The sequence below is a fragment of the Pan paniscus genome, chromosome 20, assembly GCF_029289425.2.
Source record: "Pan paniscus chromosome 20, NHGRI_mPanPan1-v2.0_pri, whole genome shotgun sequence".
In the NCBI taxonomy this organism is placed as follows: domain Eukaryota; kingdom Metazoa; phylum Chordata; class Mammalia; order Primates; family Hominidae; genus Pan; species Pan paniscus.
The window spans coordinates 50,427,260-50,441,208 of NC_073269.2; the positions used below are offsets into that span (position 1 = coordinate 50,427,260).

At 41.9% G+C, this 13,949-nt stretch overlaps 1 protein-coding gene across 1 annotated transcript in view; it reads left to right on the forward strand.

Moving 5' to 3' along the window:
• The window catches only part of ZNF233 (zinc finger protein 233), a 34,771-nt gene extending 20,822 nt beyond the window's left edge, over positions 1 to 13,949 (forward strand). The window contains 6 exon segments of the mRNA XM_034945876.3: positions 3,583 to 3,644; positions 5,449 to 5,575; positions 6,117 to 6,212; positions 12,171 to 12,544; positions 12,547 to 13,918; positions 13,921 to 13,949. Coding sequence (XP_034801767.3) covers positions 3,583 to 3,644; positions 5,449 to 5,575; positions 6,117 to 6,212; positions 12,171 to 12,544; positions 12,547 to 13,918; positions 13,921 to 13,949 — 2,060 coding nt within the window.

Consider the following 13,949-nt stretch of genomic DNA (forward strand, 5'->3'; position numbering starts at 1 on the left):
TCCCAACGTGAGAGGACTTAATATATGCTATTGCTATTTCTGCTCAGTTGGAGAACAGATTTCCCACACTCATTAGCAATATTATTTTTCCTGCTGGGCAAATGCTCAAATATTTATGGAATAAATGAGAGGTTGGATTAGGCATGTGTTCGTGAATGAGTAATAATAATTTGTTAATACGTTGAGTGCCAGGGTCTCTTCTATAGGCTTTATATGCATTAATTAGCTTAATCTTCAGAACAAAGATAATATTGTAATTCCTATTTTACAGATGACAACACTGATGGGTAAAACATTTATCTTCCCAAAGTAAAACAACAGGAAAGAGCCTGAACTGGGAGTTTGAGCTCAGGCTGAGCTCAGGCAGAGTGGGTTCTTGACCTTTGTGCCACTCTCCTTCAGCCCTGAGAAATGTCAGTCCCATGGGGGTGCAGTGACTCACGCCTGTAATCCCACACTTTGGAAGGCTGAGGCGGGAGGATGGCTTGAGCCCAGGAGTTCAACAGCAGCCTGGGCAACACAGTGAGACTCCATCTCTACAAAAAAATTAAAAATTAGCCACACACCTGTGGTCCCAGCTACTTGGAAGGCTGAGGCAGGAGGATCGCTTGAGCCCAGGAGGCAGAGGTTGCAGTGAGCTGAGATCATCCCACTGCACTCCAGCCTGGGCAAGAGAGTGAGAGTCTGTCTCAAAAAAATTAAAAAGAGGAAAAGAAATGGTTTCACAGTTTAGGCAATGACTGGGGGATGCTCAAGAGTCATAATAAAAAAAATTTTTTTAAGGATTTGCAGGGAAGAACTCTGAGGAGATGACATTTGAGTAAATACCTGACACTGCTATTAAAATAAATAAATAGATAGGGTTTACATTATCCACAGTCTATGGATTGACCCTTTTATGAATGATTTCACTTTTTTTTTTTTTTTTTTTTTTTTGAGACTGAGTCTCCCTCTGTCTCCCAGGCTGGAGTGCAGTGGCACGATCTCAGCTCACTGCAACCTCCCACTCCCAGGTTCAAGCGATTCTCGTGCCTCAGCTTCCCGAGTAGCTGGGATTACAGATGCCCGCCACCATGCCTGGCTAATTTTTGTATTTTTAGGAGAGATGGGGTTTCATCATGTTGGCCAGGCTGGTCTTGAACTCGTGACCTCAAGTGATCCGCCTGCCTTGACCTCCTAAAGTGCTGGGATTACAGGCGTGAGCCACTGCACCTGGCCTAATGATTTCACTTTTAAGGATGACCTTGATGTTGCTTGAGCAAAGCAAATGAAATTAAAAACGCAGAAGAAATTGACAGATAAAGTTCATCCTCTCCTCCTCCCAATTAATTTAATAGCCTGAGAATTTTGTAGCTTAAAGGAATCTTGGAGATCAATTAGTACAATCCTTGTCTGACTGTGTGTCATTCTTTGATTCTGTGTGCATCAAATACTCACTATATTCTAGGTGCTTGGGGTAAAAAGATGAGTAATGTTCATTATCTCACAGGCAAAACAGATGCTTGATTTACTAATTATACCCCAAATGCCCCAGCTACGCTGAAGGCTTCCAAGAGGAGGGATTACAAGAGAAGGACAGGGAAGCTGGTCCTCTCTGGAGGCAGAGTGGCAGGAGCAAAGGCACGAGAGGACTTGACAACCTAGGAATGAACAAAGTCTGGAAATTCAGGCCTCGAAAAGTGGCCCTGGTACATATAGTGAGCAGAGCTGAGCCAGGCACCCCAAACCCCATTTGTTTTTTTCTACTAAATGTCGTGAAATGTCAAGTCTTGCAAAATCCTGTTACTGGGCAGAGCAGGAGGGTGCAGGTAAATATAGGACCAGAACAAAGGGAATTGGATGTTAAAAATTGATCTCTCTCCCTAGCTTTCAGAAGAGAATACATTGCTCTCGTCCCTACTAGAGTGTTTCTGCCTGAAGTAGGAGGACCCACGAACAGGAGTAGCTATCTGTATTGAATGCTATCTTGTATATACTCACTGAAACCTCTTAATAACCCTACGAGGTAGATACTGTTATTGTCCTCACTTTATGGGTGAGGAAATAGGCACAAAGAGCTAGTAAGTCAGAAGAGTCAATTAGGATATTAGGTTCGTCATCATCTGGCTCCAGTATCCCTCAGCAGATCATTTTCAGCAGTTCATACCCTCCAACTTCCCCTTCTCTGATCTCTAAGACATGATTCCTTCCATGTCTTCATATTTCTGATTAGAGAAGGAGACACGATTAAGAGACAGGCTCTGGACTCAGCTGGGTTCAGATGCAGTCTCACCTCACCAGCTCCGTGACCTTGGGCAACTTAATCTCAGTAATCCTCAGCTTCCTCATCCATTAAATGGGAACGACAGTCATCATATCATCACTTATTGAGAGCTTATATAATGTGCCACAGACAGAACCAAGGCTTTTACCCCATTTAAAAAATTGAGTCATAATTCATATACCATATAATTCACCCTTTTAAAGTGTGCAATTCGGTGGTATTTAGTGTATCCACAATGTTAGGTTGTACAACCATCACTATTTTCTAATTGAAGAACATTTGTATCACCCCCAAAAGAAACCTCATATGCCCTAGCCATCACTCTTTACTATCTCTTCTCTCAGGCCCTGGCAACTATTACTTTTTGTCTCTATGGTTTAGCCTAGCCAAGACTATTCGATTTGCTCATTAATCCCAAAAGCAACTGTAAATTAGGATCTGTTATTAGTACTACAGTATTTTTCATTTAAGTGAGACAGATACTGTCAAACTTTTGTTTAAAAAAAAGCTAGCAGAGACACATTTTAAATTAGTATTTCCTTACGACAGTGAGCACAGGAAAGGGAGATACACCATTGAGACTCTCCTGGCTACATGAAGAAAATTCATAAGTATTTATACCTTTTACAAAACTGAATGCTGATATCAATTAAATATTATAGGACAACAAAGTAGTAAGTAATATAGCCAATCAGAATTATAGACTTTTCAGAGGTAAAGGTAAATTTCATAAGATAAAGCATTGTACAGTCTTTGAAATCTGGATGTTATAAAAGACTCTCTTATTGGAAATGATGGCAAAAGACATTTGCAACAACAATTTTATGATGCATAATATCATCTGCTTTTCTGCAGCTTGCAGGGAAATCAGTTATACGAGTTTCCATCTGTTCACACATTTAACCCTTACAATAATCTTGCAAGAAAGCACTATTTTTCTCATTTGCAGGTGACAAATTTGAGGAATGGGGAGGTTAATTAGCTTAAACAGAGTTAGTAGCCATGCCAGGATTTGACCCCAGACCTTGTGACCCCAGAATCCACTTTTGTAGCCAGTACATTCTGCTGCAAGTAGCTGGGATTACAGATGTGTGCCACCACACCCGGCTAATTTTTGTATTTTTTTGTAGAGATGGGGTTTCGTCATGTTGCTCAGGCTAGTCTCGAACTCCTGAGCTCAAGCAATCTGCCTGCCTCGGCCTCCCAAAGTGCTGGGATTACAGGCATGAGCCACCATGCCCGGCCACCTTTTAAAAATTCAGCCAGAGCAGCCATGTGGGCTAGGGCCTGTTTCTCATGGCTTCTTTCTCTTTTCCCAGTTCTGCCTTCCCAGGACCCTGCCCTTCCCCAGAAGGAGCAGGAGAAAATGACCAAGTTTCAGGTGAGTTGAGTTTTGATTTTTATCTCTTAAAATGACATCTCTTTTCCTCAAAGATTAGACACTTTTTTTTCTCTTCCTTGGGAAAGATAAAGGAGGAAAACAGGTATTTGGGATCTGCTAGTTACTTGATTTTCGATTGGTTCAATTTTTTGTTTATGTCTTTAGCTTTTGTTTTGTTAGTTTTATTTTATCATCTTTATTTCACAAGTAGTAGTGCAAAAATTCATAGATATCAAAAAATGGGAGAAAACCTCCACATTACTACATTGCATACAAATAATCTATTTCCCCCATACTATTTTATATGTATTTACATATTGTATGTCTTATATCTATACTTGTCAGTGTATTTTAAAGAACTACAATCACATTCTATATACAATTTTCTTTTTTCAGTTAATGTTGTTACTAGAGTTTTGTATGATTTAGTGTTCCTTTATGTATTTGTCTCAGAAGGGTTTTCATTTTTTGTCTAATTTTTCAGAGGCTACAAAACAAACATACACAATGCTGTCTCTAAATAGTATTTCAATTTGCAAGACTTTTTCATGGGGCTTTAAAAATGCAATATTTACTTACAAAAATTACATATATCTTAAGTGGTCAGGTCAATAACAGTTTTATATCCCACTTCGACAGTTGTATAATTGCATTAGCCCACCATTCAGAACAAGATATAGAACATTTATATTATCCCAGAAAGGTCCCTCCTGTCTCTTTCAAGTCAGTTCCTTACTCCCCAGAGGCATCCTCTGTTATCCCTTACCCCCTTCTCACCCTTTCCCCCCTGAGGCCCTAAAGTCCACTGTGTCATTCTTAGACCTTTGGATCCTCATAGCTTAGCTCCTATTTATGAGAGAGAACATACGATGTTTGGTTTTCCATTCCTGAGTTACTTCACAGAGAATAACAGTCTCCAATATCATCCAGCTTGCTGCAAATGCCATTAATTCGTTCCTTTTTATGGCTGAGTAGTATTCCATCATATATATATATACACACACACACACACACACCAAGGTTTCTTTTCTTTTGTTTTTTTTTTGAGACGGAGTCTTGCACTGTTGCCCAGGCTGGAGTGCAATGGCGCGATCCTGGCTCACTGCAACCTCCGCCTCCCAGGTTCAAGCAATTCTCCTGCCTCAGCCTCCCGAGTAGCTGGGATTACAGGCACCTGCCAACATACCCAGCTAATTTTTTGTGTTTTTAGTAGAGACGGTGTTTCACCATGTTGGCCAGGCTGGTCTCGAACTCCAGACCTCGTGGTTCACCCACCTCGGCCTCCCAAAGTGCTGGGATTACAGGCGTGAGCCACTGCGGCCGGCCACACAGTTTCTTTATCTACTCATTGATTGATGGGCATTTGGGTTGGTTCCACATTTTTGCAATTGCAAATTGTGCTACTATAAACGTGCATGTACAAACACCTTTTTCAGCGTTGGGACTAAATTGACCCAACATTTCTAGGACAATTTGGTAGTATCAGTCAAGTTATAAAATACGTATTCCGTGTGATTCAAGATTTACAGTGCTGGGGCATTTACTGTTGGAATACTTACAAATGTCACCAAATTAAATACACAGGGGTTATTTTTTAGTAGCACACACTTTTGATGTGACTGTGGAAAAGTAGTCTATGAGATTGGCAGGTGGGATGGAGGAAACGAGGAAGCTACTTAAAGTTCATTCGAGGCCCTCACAATCCAGAACGTCTTCCTGCCTGTTCTTTCTACCTGCTCAGTGCTGCCTCTCTCCCAGCAGTTATTGGCCATAAGATTGAGATTACATCTGCTTGATGTTGTAGGAGATGGTGACATTCAAGGATGTGGCTGTGGTCTTCACCAGGGAGGAGCTGGGGTTGCTGGACCTTGCCCAGAGAAAGCTGTATCAAGATGTGACGCTGGAGAACTTCAGGAACCTGCTGTCAGTGGGTCAGCACAGGCACCTTCTGTAACTGAATATCAGCCCTCTGGACTGTCCTGCTTTCAATTATTTAAGACTTTGGGGCGCTTAAAATGCTTCCCTGAACTTGGGGATGTGAATTTTCTAATTCCTCAGGGACATCTTGTCTATACCTTGTCTATTTTTCTCAAATTGCAGTTGTGAAATCTTGGTGGGTTTTGAAATCAGTTGGGGAGTTACATTATTATTGTGTTTAATGAAATGAAGTAGAAATATTATAGCTCCTTGTCAGGAACTGCATTCAGTGCAACAAAAATTGTAAGTAAAAACAGGAAAGAAGATGTGATAAAAGTAGATAATGGTTAGGATCAAATTATCTGATCACTTGATTTCAGTGATTTACATTTATATATTTGTGTACCGGATCACAAATTAAAAGGTATTCAGACAATAGCTCATGATCACAATTTTGAAAAATACTACTTAGAGCGCATGAAAATGGTGGTGTTGGAATTAAAATGTTTGACTATAATGCATTCACTTTATATATATGCCATTTCTTTTTCACAGGCTATCAACCCTTCAAACTAGATGTGATATTACAGTTGGGAAAAGAAGACAAGCTTCTGATGATGGAGACAGAAATCCAAGGAGATGGGTGTTCAGGTGAGAACCATGGAGCTCTGAGTCTTTGCGGGGTACAGCCTAGTCCTCTCCTCCTCACCACCTCCTCAGCCACCAGCCTGGCCCAAGACCCCAGAATTCATCACCCTGGTTTACTGCAGCAGCTTGCGCATGACCTTCCTCCTTCTACCTCCCTCCAGTCCATTCTCCACATAGCAGCCAGATCATGTAAGTCAGATCATGTCGCTCCTTGGCTCAAAAGCCTTCTGTGACTTCCCATCTCACTCATTAATTCCAAAATCTCTACGAGCCTTCAGGGTCCTATGTGACCTGGTCACCCACTCCCTGTGAATTGATTTCCTATCCTTTGCTTTTCACTCAGTTCTTTCCAGCCACACAAGACTGCTGTGTGTTTCTTATACATGCCAAGTGTGCTTTTTTTTTTTTTTTTTTTTCTTTAAGACAGGTCTCACTCTGTGACCTAGGCTGAAGTGGTGGTGCAATCATGGTACACTGCAGCCTCGACCTCCCAGGCTCAATCGATCTTCTCACCTCAGCCTCCTGAGTAGCTGGGATGGGACTACAGGCACATGCCACTATGCTGGACTAATTTTAAAACTATGTATATATACATTTTTTTTTTTTTTTTTTTTTTGGTAGAGATGAGGTCTCACCATATTACCCAGGTTGGTCTCAAACTCCTGAGCTCAAGCAATCCTCCCACTTCAGCCTCCCAAAGTGTTAGGATTACAGGCATGAGCCACTGTGCCTGGCATACATGTATTTCTTTCTACCTGAAGCCTTTTGCTCTTCTGTCTGCCTGGGATGTTCTTACCTCATACATCCTCTTGGCTCCCAGCCTACTTCCTTTATGTCTGGTCAGATGTCATCTCATCACAGAAACCTGCTTTTTTTTTTCCTTTTAGACGGAGTCTTGCTCTGTCGCCAGGCTGGAGTGCTATGGCACGATCTTGGCTCACTGCAACCTCCGACTCCCTGGAAACCTGCTTTGACTACCCTGTTTAAAATACCTATCCTTGGCTGGGCGTGATGGCTCATCCCTGTAATCTCAGCACTTTGAAAGGCCAAGGTGGCAGGATCACTCGAGGTCAGGAGTTTAAGACCAGCCTGGACAACACAGTGAGACCGCACCTCTACAAAAAAATTTAAAAAATTAGCTCACAGTGAGCTATAATTGTGCCACTGCACTCTAGCCTGGGTGACAGAGCAAGACCCTGTCTCAAAAATACATACATACATACATACATACATACATACATACATACATACATACATTTAATTAAATTAAATACCCATCTCTTTATTCTGCCTGACTTTGTGATTAATCATCAATCATCAGCTGACATATTCATGTATTATATTTTGTTTACTTTTCTACAGTCTCTTTCCCCATTAGAGTACAACTTCATGAGCGTAAGAATTTTACCTGTTTTCTTTTCATTTTTCTTTTTCTTTTCTTAGAGATGGGGGTCTGGCTTTTTCACCTAGGCTGGAGTGCAGTGATACAATCATAGCTTGCTGCAGCTCAAACTCCTGGGCTGGGACTACAGGAGTGCACTACTGTGCCCAACACTAATTTTACCTGTTTTAAAATTGCTGATCCTTATTGCCTTTAATAGGCTTGGCACATAATACCTGTTCATTTAATATTTGTCGAACGAGTGAATGAATGGGTTAATGGACCGATGTCAGTAACGTCAGTTAATGGACTAATGGATAGGTGTTTCATTTGAATAGTACTGAAATGGCTCTCTCACAGATCTCCCAACCTGTGGTATCTGCGAGACTTTTGGTGAGAGTTGCCTCATCCATACACCCAGTGACAACCTCCCTGTTCTGCTTTCACCCCTCTCCTTCTATTCTTTCTCTTCCTTATTTCATTCCCCCTTTTCTTCACTCCTTCCTTCATTTATCTTTAATTTGAATATACATCATAAATACTAAAATACACTAATTAAAGTCATTCCTACTTGATAGAAGCACCAACACGCAAAACTAAATTAAACAAACGAAAAAAGCAAACCAAAAGCCCAGGAGAATCTCTCTGCTTATCTGAGAGAGACAGGCCCTGGATTTTGTAAGTAGCTGGAGTAGTAAAATCTTTCCAATCTTCTTATCTTTTATTTTCTTGTATCTCCATGCTGCATGAAGGTTTACTGCATTGCAATCAGGAATGTTGGATGCTGACTTCTTTGACTGACTGCCTCATTTTTAAAAATTTTCTTTTTTTGTTTTTGACTGCCTCATTTTTGTGTATAAACCTAAAACTTGGGAATTATGATCCCAGTTATTGCCATTGTCCTTTTTTTTTTTTTTCTTAACAGGTAGCTTCCCAACTTCTTCTTTGCCTCCTTGAGCAAATCTTGACTGTTTTTGTTTTTGTTTTCTTTTTTGAGATGGAGTGTCGCTCTTTTGCCAGGCTAGAGTGCAGTGGCACAATCTTGGCTGGCTGCAACCTCTGCCTCTCAGGTTCAAGCGATTCTCCTGCCTCAGCCTCCCGAGTAGCAGGGACTATAGGCGCATGCCACCACACCCAGCTAATTTTTGTATTTTTAGTAGAGATGGGGTTTCACCATGTTGGCCAGGATGGTCTCTATCTCTTGACCTTGTGATCTGCCCACGTTGGCCTCCCAAAGTGCTGGGATTACAGGCATGAGCCACTGCTCCCGGCCACAAATCTTTACTTTTTTTTTTTTTTTAATTTTTGGCCAATTTTTTATTGAAATATATACAGAAAACTGTACAAATTGTAAATGTATAGCTCCCTAAATTTTCAGAAAGTAAAATGGCTTGTTTTACAGTTCTTTTTTATTGAGGTAAAATTTACATGTGCACACCTTAAGTGTGCAATTTGATGAGTTTTGACAAAAGGATATAACTATGTAACTCACAGCCCTTGGAAAACTGAACAAATCTGACAGCGTATTCTACCCTCACCTCTCTTTATTTTTTGGCAAACATCAGAATTTTTTAGGGTTTCACATTCTGCCTGTCCACCTAGGTACCCAGCTCCACCTATACAAAATATTCCTGAGGTCTATTTTCAATGGACAGAAGTACAAATTAAAGGGCGTCTTCTCCCTCAAGGATCAATGAAACAAAATCTCACAGAGTATGGTGCTAAGTGGATCTCACTGTCTTCACTTCTCATGGAGAGAGTTCACAGGCAGAGAATAAAGAGGTGTCACTAAAGGACTATTTCAGAACATAGTTACTCTTCTGATGTTATGTTCAGCCTACTTATAATTTTTATGACACCTGTGTTAGTTATCAATTATTTTATAACAAATTACTGTGAAACTTAGCACCTTGGCCAGTTGTGGTGGCTCACGCCTGTAATCCCAGCACTTTGGGAGGCTGAGGCAGGCAGATCACCTGAGGTCAGGAGTTCGAGACCAGCCTGGCCAACATGGTGAAACCCCATCTATACTAAAAAAAAAAAAAAAAAAAATTAGCCAGGTGTGGTGGCAGGCACCTGTAATCCCAACTACTGGGGAGGCTGAGGCAGGAGAATCACTTGAACCCCGGAGGCAGAGGTTGCATTGAGCTGATATCATACCATTGCACTCCAGCCTGGGGAACAAGTGCGGAACTTTGTCTCAAAACAAAACAAAAACCTTAGCACCTTAAAACAATGAACATTGGTTTATAGTTTCTATGGGTTAGGCATATGGGAGCAGCTTAGCTTAACCCTGAGTGAGGGTTCTCACTCCGGATCTCAAAAAGCTGTTAAAGAGTGACGGAGCTGCCGTCCCCGGAAGGCTGGACTGGGACTGAAGGACCTGCTTCCAAGGTGGGCTCGTTCACATGGCTGTGGCAGGAGGCCTCACTTCCTTGCTAAGTGAACCATTCCCTACGGCTGCTGAAGTGTCCTCAAAACATGGCAGCTAGTTTCTCCCAGACCCAGTGATTCAGCAGAGTGGAAGATAGAAGCCACAGTGTTTTTATGACCTAGCATCAGAAGTGACAGATCATCACTTCTGCCATATTCTATCGGTTTCACAGACCAAACTTGATACAGTGTGGGAGGGGGCTTCAAAAGGGAATGGATTCCAATGGGGAGTGATCACTGGGGACCATCCTGTATTAGCCATTTAGGTTTATCAGAAAATTCAGTCAAACCAAGTGGCAACAATTATCAATGCCTTTACTCCTATAGGGTGTGTCAGCTATGGGAATAAGTTTTCTAATTCTTTTTCATTTATCATGTTCACTAATTGAATACTATATACTTAGAACCTCATTGAAAAGAAGGAGAATTCTCTCAAATCTAGCTCATCAAATGTATGTTTAAGGACTAAATTAAGGAAATAATGGTACTATCTTATGGGTTCATTCTCAAGACTGAGAAGATATTTTTCTATATTCTCTTCACTTTTGCCAAGGATGTCCCCTTTCTTTCTTTCTTTGAGAATTCTTGGCATCACTTAATAATCCACTTGTGAATGCTGAAGGAGAGATTCAGGCTTTTGTAACCATTTTTGGGCTTTATCATATACAGATGCAGGTTGTACAATGTAACCATGATTCTGAGGCTCACATATAGCCAGGATTTTGTAGATTTTATACATCTGCCATGGAAAAGAGGAGAGGATTTTTTTTTTTTTTTTTTGAGACGGAGTCTCACTCTGTAGCCCAGGCTTGAGTGCAGTGGCACGATCTCCGCTCACTGCAAGCTCTGCCTCCTGGGTTCACACCATTCTCCTGCCTTGGCCTCCCGAGTAGCCGGGACTACAGGCGCCTGCCCCCATGCCTGGCTAATTTTTCTGTATTTTTAGTAGAGACGGGATTTCACCATGTTAGCCAGGATGGTCTTGATCTCCTGACCTCGTGATCTACCTGCCTCGGCCTCCCAAAGTGCTGGGATTACAGGTGAGAGCCACCGCACCCAGCCAAAGAGGAGGGATTTTTAAGTGATTATTCTTATGGACAAAGAGGTAGTTTCTCCTCTACAACGTCTTTCTAGGGCATCTTTTTGTTGCTCTGTAGCCTGTGTATTTGACCACATACATAAGTCTTGGTATTGGCCAGGCATGGTGGCTCACACCTGTAATCCCAGCACTTTGGGAGGCCAAGGCAGGCAGATGACTTGAGGTCAGGAGTTCAAGACCAGCCTGGCCAACATGGTGAAACCCTGTCTCTACTAAAAATACAAAAAAAATTAATGAAGTGTGGTGGTATGCACTTGTAGTCCCAGCTCCTCCAGAGGCTGAGGCAGGAGAATCACTTGAACCCCAGAGGTGGAGGTTTCAGTAAGCCAAGATCGTGCCACCACACTCCAGCCTGGGCAAGAGAGTGAGAGTCCATCTCAAAAAAAAAAAAAAAAAAATCCTCTCCTCTTTTCCATGGCAGATGCATAAAATCTACAAAATCCTGGCTATATGTGAGCCTCAGAATCATGGTTACATTGTACAAACTGCAGTCTCAAAAAAAAAAAAAAAGTCTTGGTATAGCTCTAAATGAGTCTCATTAACATTTTGTATATAGAAGCCAGCCTTTTTTGTTGCCATAGGCATGAAAAAAACCAATGATAGTCTGGGTGCGGTGGCTCACACCTGTAATCCCAGCACTTTGGGAGGCCGAGGCGGGCAGATCACGAGGTCAGGAGATCGAGACCATCCTGGCTAACATGGTGAAACCCCGTCTGTACTAAAAATACAAAAAAATGAGCTGGGCATGGTGGCAGGCGCCTGTAGTCCCAGCTACTCGGGAGGCCGAGGCAGGAGAATGGAATGAACCCAGGAGGTGGAGCTTGCAGTGAGCCAAGAGCACACCACTGCACTCCAGCCTGGGCGACAGAGCGAGACTCCGTCTCAAAAAACAAAAAAAGAGAAAAAAAACCAATGATAAAGTCAAGCTGAACTCTCCACTGGTTTATTAAGGTTTCCCAATGTGATCAACCTGTGAAATGTTTTTTTATTTCTGAACAAATATTCAGTTGTCTTCATTTTCATTTCTGAGTTCTCTTTATCATTCCAGGACACAGGAATCAAAATGAGATAGATACCCTTCAAGAAGTAAGATTAAGATTCCTTTCATATGAAGACCTTATATGCTGGCAAATATGGGAACAATTTACAAGTAAATTAACCAGTAATCAAGACCTAATAATAAATCTTCAAGGCAAGAGGTCCAAGTTGCTAAAACAAGGTGATTCCCCCTGTCAGATGTGGACAGGAGAATCTAGTCAGGTCTCTGAAGATGAGAACTATGTAATAAAGCTGCAAGGGGAGAGTTCAAATAGCATAAAAAATCAAGAGCTTCCATTGAGGACCACCTGGGATTTCTGGAGGAAAATGTATCTGAGAGAACCACAGAATTATCAGAGTAGGTGTCAGCAAATTGATGTAAAAAATAAAATAAGCTCTGTAAATGTGATCATTGTGTTAGGCAAAGAATTGCTCATCAACATGATGATCATGGAGTACACAAAAGAGAGAAAGCTTTTAGCCACAATAATTGTGGAAAAGACTGTGTGAAGGAATCATCCCAGCATAGCATAATCCAATCAGGAGAGCAAACCTCTGATGAAAATGGAAAAGGCTTCAGTGTTGGCTCTAATCTTGAACTTCACCAGCAACTACACTTAAGAGACAAGCCTCATGTAAATGTTGAGTACGGGAAGGGCATAGGTTACAGCTCAGGGCTTCCCAGGCATCAGTGTTTCCACATAGGAGAGAAATGCTATAGGAATGGTGACAGTGGTGAGGGCTTCAGTCAGGGCTCACATCTGCAACCTCATCAGAGAGTCAGCACAGGAGAGAACCTCCACAGATGTCAGGTATATGCCCGGAGCTCCAACCAGAACTCCTGTCCTCCCTCTCATGAGCTTACTCACCCAGGAGAGAAGTTGTGTACATGTGGCAGGTGTGGGAAGGGCTTCCATCATAGCTTAGATTTTGACATTCACTGTGTAGACAGTGCTGGAGAGAGAGCCTGTAAATGTGATGTATATGATAAAGGCTTCAGTCAGACATCACAACTTCAAGCCCATCAGAGAGGTCACTCTAGAGACAAGACATACAAATGGGAAGTAAGTGACAGGATATTTAATAGGAATTCTGGTCTTCACCAGAGAGTTCACACTGGAGAGAAACCATATAAATGTGAGGTATGTGATAAGGGCTTCAGTAAGGCCTCAAATCTTCAAGCCCATCAGAGAATCCACACTGGAGAGAAACCCTACAAATGTGATGTGTGTGATAAGAACTTCAGCCGTAATTCCCACCTTCAGGCCCATCAGAGAGTCCATACAGGAGAGAAACCCTACAAATGTGACACATGTGGGAAGGACTTCAGTCAGATCTCTCATCTTCAGGCCCATCAGAGAGTTCACACAGGAGAGAAGCCATACAAATGTGAGACATGTGGGAAGGGCTTTAGTCAGAGTTCGCATCTCCAAGACCATCAGCGAGTCCATACTGGAGAGAAACCCTACAAATGTGATGTGTGTGGGAAAGGCTTCAGTTGGAGTTCACATCTTCAAGCCCATCAGAGAGTCCACACAGGAGAGAAACCATACAAATGTGAAGAATGTGGGAAAGGCTTCATCTGGAACTCATATCTTCATGTTCATCAGAGGATCCACACGGGAGAGAAACCCTATAAATGTGGCATGTGTGGTAAGAGCTTCAGTCAGACTTCACATCTTCAAGCCCATCAGAGAGTCCATACTGGAGAGAAACCATACAAATGTTTTGTGTGTGGTAAGGGCTTTAGTAAGAGTTCATGTCTTCAGATTCATCAGAGAGTCCATGA